Here is an 8,836-nt window from a genome sequence, read left to right as displayed (position 1 = left end):
AAGAAGTAATATGTAGGGTAAATGAGGACAAAATGTAGTGTCTGAACAAACTATTTGGACACTGTGTTCATGATTTTTCAATCTGCAATGTTCTGGTTTCACAGGATAGTCAGTGTGCCGACTTGTGAACTACATTCAATTTTGGAGCCTCAGTTTGACACTATAATCCATGCAAATCTATCCCCATACTTCATATTTGTAACTTAAAACACAATATTTTGGTCTTTTGCCAGCTGGCTCACCTGACATGACTCCATGAGCAGTGCAGCATTAGCTGTCCCTGGAATGTGTTTTCACCTTTGTTCAAACATTTCCATCTATATTTATCAGTTAGTGCAACTTGCAAAATTACCTCTTCAGAACAACAAAGAACAGAAAAAAACACATTATCTTGGTCACCCTGCTTTAGTTTGTATATGTTTTAGAAGTATATTTTTAAAAAAACAAAAACATATCACTGTGATATCACATGATATCACTACAGGCAGCCAAGACAGCATGAACCTACAGAGATACGCAAGTCAAAAACTACAAATGTTATCCATAAAGGAAATATAACTTTAAGAGAGGACATATCTTTAAGGACCATGTTTTTGAGCAATAGTTTGGGAATCTGTTATTCATATCAACTCCAATATGTCTTTTTAGTCATATAAATATAGGTATTTTCTTTGGCTATTGTTCATTTCTAATGTGCAGCATGTAAATCTGTGCAGTGCATCATTCAGGGAACCAGGTCAGAGCCAGTTTTTCATATCAAAGACTCCCAAACAGATGTGTATCAGACTACTGACTGATTAGATTTTGTTCTGAGGAACAACATCTCAGGAAATTGTTGTTGTTAGTTATGACTAACAGAAATATAGAACAACTGTCTACACTGTAGGTGGGGAGAGAACAACAGCAAGGGGAGTGAAACCACTGATCGAAACAGTCAAAACAGTCTGATCGCACTCTAACTTCTAGAGAGACAAACTCAACCTCTTCCTCGTTTTCGTGGGGACCCTTTCAAAGACCCCAGACCCCACTTTGGGAACCACTGAACTAGGCTCTACCCTGTATGATGCCCATCTCTCTCAAGTGGGTGGTCCAGTGAGCTTTAGGGGCGGGGTCCACTGTTTCAACCCTCCTACCCCGTTCTTTCTTGAAACATGCTTTAATAGAGAAAGTATGCAATGCATACTGCTCAGCTACAACCCCCATTATACTTCAACTGGGGTATTCGTGACTGGACGTCTGGGGATCACACACATTTCCGATTAAAGGAGGAGAGAGAGATATTACCCTTTCATTCCAACCAATAAGACGGCGGCAGGCTTTACTAAGACTTTCATAGTTGTTGTAGCAGCACAAAGTAGGCTGACTGTCTGAACTTCCAGGTAACAGCAAACGAGAACACATCTTGCCGAAGCAAGGTAAGTTAGAGTGTTTCTGCTGTCATTGTGTTGCTTCTATTTTTTGGCATTACTTCCATTTACTGTGAACAGTACTGTTCAGAGTAATGACTGTCTATAGGCTGTGTGGGCCAACTGAAGTAAGAGGTTTTGCACCTGTATTACTTGCCTTTTGCCTTCTTTACAAACTTTTGCTCTTGCTGTCGGTGTGAACATCCAGTTTGGTGGACCTGTTGTCACCGCATAGCTCATTTATGAAATCAATTGCGCAAGTGGTGATGGAAGTATAGCTGCTTATGCAGGAGATGTGTTGAGCCCCGACTTTACACTTTAACACTGATGGCCTCGACTCTTGTTTTGGCGTTAACATGCCAGTTGACTTAAGTGCAATATCTGCGTTTACTCATTATAGTGGAAACGTAAGGCTTGCTTTCAGAGTGTATGTTTGAGCGCTACGCACACATTTAAATGCTGTTAAAGACTGTTTTTATGGATGTAATTGCCGCCCATATGCAAAAAGTACATTCAGTCCCATACTTCATCGCCAAACACATAGGCCTAGTTCAGCCGATGGTCTGCTGCTGCTGCAAAAGTGTAGGGCGCTTGTCTTGACGCCGACACGAGTTTATAAGCAACACTGGCATGCGTCTCGTTTGGCTTTATATCGTTACGACGAGGGTGCATACATTTCCCAAATTACTCTTACTTCCTGCTTCGGTGCGGGCGTTTTGATAGGCTGTGTAGGCAATTAGTGTTTGGCACATTCCTTTTTGTGATCTCGAAGTTGAATATTAAATGATCATAACACCCAATTTACAGCAGATTTAATTTTTTACTTAAACTCTTACGAAAAATACATAGGCCTATTTTATTTATGGTATCAAACATTTTATGAGAACACTACAAATATCACAGCAACACACTAAGTCACTATAGGAAGATTACAGTAATATTACACTATTATATTACACTATTAATTATTATAAGGTCACTATAACTCACTATTGAGCACCACAGACACAATGTAAGTCTGTAGGAATATTCTAGTGATTTTTGTACTGTACCTACTGTAATTACACAAGATCCACAACATTTGCCAAATAAAGGTTGTAGCAGCATCAGCACAGCTATAGCCTACATTAGCCTGCTTAAACACCCATTGAGAAATAACCAGGAGTAACCCGTAGAGACCGGATAGAGGATGGGCAGCCTAGATCCACATTTTGGATGGTATATTGAGTTGTGAATATCTGTGCTACTTTTAGTCACTGCAGACCATTCTCATGTTTCCCTGCGTTTGCCAAACCCCTGTCTGTGTTCGGATGAACCTGCAATGACTGGTGCCAAGGCTTAAATATATATAAGCAGTTCTCACGCTCCCACTGCAAAAAGGATCCTGTGTGATTTTGATTTATCCTTTTAGTGATACACTGAGCATGGATTGAAAGTAGTTGTGGTAATTTTGTTTGTGCAGAAAGAAAACAGATTGAATTGGTATGTAAATATGTAGCTGAACAGCCTGTTGAAACATATCATTCTTTTAAGATTATTTTAACATTGACATATACATTTATTTTGCTACACATAAATGCATGTTATTTATAATGCAATATGCCATTCAGATTTTACAAATTAATAAGAAGTAACTTTTGTTGGCCTTCCTTCAGCCCCTGACACTCAGGTCTTCTCCTGCTGAAGCCCTTGAGGCCTCTCCCTCAGGCTTCGATGCTCACACTCTCTGAAGCTGGTGGACAGACACAGGATGAGTAACAGAGGGACCAAAGAGCCGTCTCCCCAGCCAGGCACTGCCCAGTCTCCTCCCGAGCCTCAGCGCAGGGGCAGGGGTCGGCCACGCAAACAGCAGCAGGTGGGACCCAACTCTTCTAAAGATTTAAGGCCAGTTTTAGTTTGATCGAGCCTCGTCCTTGATCTTTAATCACAGTAGCCATCCTGAAAAACACACATTGTTCATCAGCAAGAGGTCCATTTAATACAGTTACAATCTGACTCTGTTTCCTGGCTATAGAGAACAACTCATGCAAACAGACTTTTTTTTTTTTAATGGTCAGTAATCTGCTCTCTCCAGGAACCCGTTGGACCCCCGACTCCAAAGCGACCCAGAGGACGACCCAAAGGCAGCAAGAACAAGGGCCCCAGCGCCGCACTGAAGGTTAAACATACTAGACTGATCAGAGTATCCAAGACACTGCTCACATTTTAACTTTTAATCTCAGAGTTATAACAGCAACCCCTGTTACCGCACTATAGTGATAAGATTTTGTTGTGAATTCAGATAAATGAGGGGGTGGGGATATTTCCCCTAGTAAAGAAAAGCCTGTTATATGCATATTTTCACAACAGCTAGGAAAATTTACAGTTATGCAAACATAAATGCACTCATTTACATTGCTATCAACAACATTTCTGTTTACATAATTGTAGTGGAATTTATTAGTATATACAGGAATAAAGATGCCTATTGTATTTTTGCTAAATCCTCACTAAAAGTTCAGGTTTCAGGGTTTTAAGAAGCCTATTGTATTGGGAGGAAACGCTGTCATGCTGCCCCTGCTGGCAGCATTCCATTTAAATAGGAAGATTGGCAGGAGCGGCCTGTGCATGTAGCAGATATATAACATAGTAAATCTGTCTGCCTTTCCACACACTGTGTTATTTATTTTATATTGTGGGGAGAGTTTAAAGACACAACAAGACTTCTTGAGGATTTGCCTTTATCTAGGAAACAGAAACACTGCTTTCTGTCACATTAAATACTTTGAACTATTTTCAGAGATCCAGCTAATGTTGGGTAACTTTGCAGAAGCATAATATTTCAGATTGGAACCTGCAAATAGAAATGCCAATGACCCTCTAGTAAATTGATGTTGCCCAAATTTAAAAATCTTCACAGTTCCCTCTCAGAGCAGTGGGACATAAAAACAAAAAGTGCCATAAATCTTTGTATTTGGTTCTTTATATTTATTTAACTATAACTGACAGAGTTGCTTGTTTATGTTCACAGGGTCACAAAACTGATGCAGTGTTTTATCAGTGTTTTATTGAATTCCCAGCTATGCAGATATATGTTAACTTTTTAGGGGATGGACTGATTCTACTTGGAGACGAGAAAAGGTTTTCATTTTCCCTCCCTACTGATCACTAATCAGGACTCAGAGAGACCATTCTTGTAGTTTTGTATTTGGAGACAATGTTAAACGTTGCTTGTAAAAATCAAATGACAGTCTTCCCAAATGCCTCTTTTACTATAATGAGAATAGGAGGAGCCACAAAACAAAAGTTCTGTGGCTCCTGAGAGAAATGTTTTTGTTCCCCCATTGACTTGCAGAAGCATTAGTAATTAAAAAAAAAAAAAAAGAAAAGAAAAAAAAAAGCTGCTGCCAACTTCTCGAAAACTAAAACACTCATATGAAAACTTCTTGGATGCCCTGAGTCTTGGTTACTGATCAGTATGATAGATAGGGTTCTCAAAATCTCAAACCTCAATTTTAACCGTCCGTCTGTTCTGCCTCAGAAAGTAGAGCCAGTTGGGGAGAGACGACCACGTGGGCGACCGAGGAAATGGGTATGGGGCAATCATTGACACTTAAAGACATCATGGAGTTTATTGTAAATTTATGTCCAAAGCCTCCAAGATGGTTCTGTATGCCAGAGCTGCACAACGGCTTTTCAGCTTTTCCTTCATATCCCGATAATCCAGTTGCACCTCTCTCCACAGCCCCAGAGAGTAGTTCAAGAGGCAACTGAAGAGCAGCAGGTGAGAGGAAAAAACTTTGTATGACAATACTGCCATGCGTGTGCTACATTATTGTATTCCCAAGAAAGGTCTTTTTCATTTTTAGTCAAGACATGCTCAAATATAGATATGAATTATCGATAGGTATTCTAATTAAAAGTAAGGCATTACTTAGCATTTGATCCTCATTTATATCTATACATTTTCTAATGTTTTCAGCAGTATGTATGATCAATTTAATAATGCTGATTTTGTATTAAGGCAAATCAGAAAAGTGGTTGCTATTTGCTTTTTCTATGAGAAAAGGCCAAGATCACAATGCTGAAGTATTGCAGTTGTTTTTGCACATTGCCTTCCAATGACAAAGCAGGAAATTACAGTATATATACTTTTCAAAACTATACTTTGCTTGTGCTTCACGTAAACTGACTTCATTAGGATATGATGATTACGTGGAAATGGAGAAACGGTGGTGCTGGAATCCCCAAACACACACCTCTAAATATCCTTTCTTGCATCCAGTTTTGGTATTTTTACTCAGGAGGGTGAATACAAGTGTTTGTGAGAAACTTTTGTTCCTTTTGCCGACTTGTTCATTGTTCAACGGACAGATTGCACAACCGTTTTCACCAAAAGAGGCCAGTTCTCTTGATGCCCCCCGCCTGCCTTATCGCGTCCTCTCTGCTGAACACTGTTTCAAAGAGGTTAAGATGCTTCAAGAACTGAAACCGTTAGGCAGACTCCCTTTCTCAGACGCATGCACGCGAAGGGGAAGAATGAGTCAATGTAGAGAGGGGAAACCTGATCTAACTGTTCTCTTCCTCTGTCTTCTTGGTTTCCTGACATAACCGTCGTCTTCCTCACATTTTCTAGGTCTGACAGCTGGACCTATTTCCCCGCATGCACACAATCACTCACAGAAATTTTCACACTCATTCTCGTATATCGTGTGATTCATCGCACTGTACATGTTAACGATTCACAAGAAGAGAGACACGCACAGAGACAGAGAGAGAGACGGACATAGACAAAGTGACAGTGGTTTTTGTCCCTCCCTGTTGCAGGGCCCTTCAGAAGAGGCTGAGGAGGGTCCGTCGCAGTCCGAGGCCTCATCATCTCAGGTTCCAGCGCAGGAGGAAGGGGAGTAGATAGGATGCCTCTCTACCTACCTCAAGGTTTGGCCTCAAACAAAGAGGGGCACAACCTGACCCCAGTCTGTTACGGGGATTCAGGAACACAGAAAAAAAAAATCATTGCAGACAGTGGTTTCTTCATGGGATACTGTATCCCGGGTTTGTTGGTTCTGTTTGGTGAATGATGGGCATGGCTCTGTTGTTTGAACATTGGTCTATGGATAAGGCTCTTCAGGTGCTTTGTTGAACTCCTGAGTGTGTGTGCGTGTGTGTGTATGTGTGTGTGTGTGGTGTGTGTGTGTGTGTGTGTGGTGTTTGTGTGGAGAGAGGTTGGGGTCGTGGGCTAAAACGAAAGGGGATTGAGGAAAAAGGAACCAAACTGAACCGATACTTTGAACCACATTACTAAATCAAGAGTTGTGATCCCTCATATCAATGGGAGCAAGATGGTGACATTTTTAGCAATGTTACAATATATACAATGTGTGCTGAAGTCATTATCATGAAAGTAGATATGAATGGTTTGATTCCAAAACGCTATATCCATTTTGGGGAAAGATATGTTACCTGATGTTCATTGCTCAATATTTCAAAAATGCATGATTATATTAGATGTCTATGTAAGCAAGAGTATTAAGATAGCTGATAACCTCAATGATATTCCATTACAATATTTTTTTTCTTGTTCCAACCACCAATTGTTTTGAAAACGTAGGTGTCCAAATGTTAAAATGGATATCTCGTTTTGGAACTAAACTCTTCATATATCGTCAACAACAGTGCTGACGTGTCATCTTACCACCCTCAGGATTTTACTGTTACATTGCTTTTACACCATGTTGAAACCTCAGGTACAAAACTATTCAGGAACATGTTGTCAGTCTACTCAGTATGATTATTGTGCTATATTTGTTGTGGATTTCTGATCTGTATTTGACATTAACGGTATGCCTTGACACAAAGACCTCATTTAGACCTCAGTTACCATCTTCTCTCTCATTCTACCTCAGTAACACAAAGGACAGAAGATCTCCAACAAAGCGATTCTCCACTCCCTCAACAATGACACACACTTACACACACACACACACACACACATACACACATACGCTTGTGCAGACACACCAACATAGACAGGCAAAGAACTGCAGTGCATGCAAGCCTACAGATCGACACAGAAACACACAGAACTCGACCTTACACTCCTGCAGATGCTTGCAGGGTTTTGGCTCCCATCAGTGTACAAATAGAAACATCAGTGTCAATCTTTAGAAACTGTATTTTCGTAAACCTGAAATGAGACTTGGTTTATTTTCCTGGGCTACAACTCAGCCAATAGTTTACAACAACTTGATGAGATATTTGTTTTTTAGGGTGTAGTTTCTTTATGAAATAAGCATTTTTTTGGGGGGTCTGTCACTCCTTTGAGATCTTACAATAACATTTTTTACTACATCATGTATTTTCTGATTCTTACACTGTAAACTGTATGTGTGACACTCTTAATCCATGTGATTTGAACGGTAGCACATAACTACATAGTGCCGAAATACATGAGAATGCAAAACAACAAGATAACATCAAAATACTTATCCACAAACTTTCAGTAGTATGAAAAATACTAAGTAAATTGCGGGTAATTTAGCAAGTATTAAACTGTATCATTAACTCCCTCTTTGTTTGACCATTTTCGCTCCCATTTTAAAAACACACCTTTTTGAGAAAAAAGAAATCCAAGGCAGTCCAATGGTTTGTGAAAAGTTCAAAAACTAGGCACAGTTTTTAAAGTTTTCGTAATGAATAGCCAAATAGAATGAAGGCTTTTTAATCCTATTTTGGAGTGTCATGGATTTCTTTTTCCTCATAACTAAAAGACCTTTTTTTCCATAGAGCACCCGACCATATCTTTAACATCAGGAGCTTAGAAGCTTTCTGTTTTTCAAAAACTGAGTTGAGACCTTGTTTCAAATCTCAACAGTTAGCTCGGTCAGGATCACTGCACTCGGCCTACTGCGTAGCCTCAAGTCATAATCTCAGCTGCCTCAACTTCCTAAGACGCTGTCAACATGTCAACATGCATAGCCAGACATTCATTTATCCACCTTGACATACATAGCACTTGTGAGTTGTTATTGCTTGCATATTACTTGCTAGTTCTTAATATTACTTCACAATTTACACACAATGTGTTACAATGTGTTTTTGCTGCCTAAAACTAGTTATTTTATTACTAAGATGTTATCATGCTGTTTCCCAATAATTTCATGTATTTCAGCACTGTTTACTAAAACGCTACCAGAACAGCATAATTCATTTACTTCCGCATTGACTTTCCTTCTTTGCCCTCTGGACTACCTCTGAAAACAAACACGCTGAGTCTTCAGCACCATCTCAGAGGAGTTTTTGGTCGGCTTTACTGTAGCTGAACCTCTCCTTCAAACTTGCAAGCAGTCTGGATCTTGTCCATGTGAACTAGATGGTTTGCAACTACCACTCACCATGAAATCTTGAAATCATCAAACAGTTTTGTAGTCCACTCATCTCACCTCACTACA

General features: G+C 39.8%; 1 protein-coding gene across 2 annotated transcripts; it reads left to right on the top strand.

Annotated features, from left to right (window-relative positions):
* The first annotated feature begins 1,290 nt into the window (after positions 1–1,290).
* Positions 1,291–8,459, top strand: LOC139638044 (high mobility group protein HMGI-C-like). Of its 2 annotated transcripts, none has more exons than XM_071512064.1 (6): positions 1,291–1,415; positions 3,062–3,261; positions 3,481–3,564; positions 4,927–4,977; positions 5,131–5,169; positions 6,213–8,459. In XM_071512064.1, exons 2-6 carry the CDS (start codon positions 3,157–3,159, stop codon positions 6,294–6,296), a joined length of 363 nt encoding a protein of 120 aa, XP_071368165.1. In that variant the 5' UTR covers positions 1,291–1,415; positions 3,062–3,156; the 3' UTR covers positions 6,297–8,459. The 2 variants fall into 2 exon arrangements, with proteins under 2 accessions (XP_071368165.1, XP_071368166.1); XM_071512065.1 differs by having other exon boundaries at positions 1,349–1,415; positions 3,139–3,261.
* Positions 8,460–8,836: the final 377 nt, after the last annotated feature.

Source organism: Centroberyx affinis, unplaced genomic scaffold, assembly GCF_046629955.1.
Source record: "Centroberyx affinis isolate AG114_WGS23_722 - 3 ecotype Tasmania unplaced genomic scaffold, CSIRO-AGI_Caff_v1 ptg006060l_1, whole genome shotgun sequence".
NCBI lineage: Eukaryota > Metazoa > Chordata > Actinopteri > Beryciformes > Berycidae > Centroberyx > Centroberyx affinis.
The sequence above is the reverse complement of the archived record's forward strand: the minus strand, read 5'-3'. Positions and strand labels throughout refer to the sequence as shown.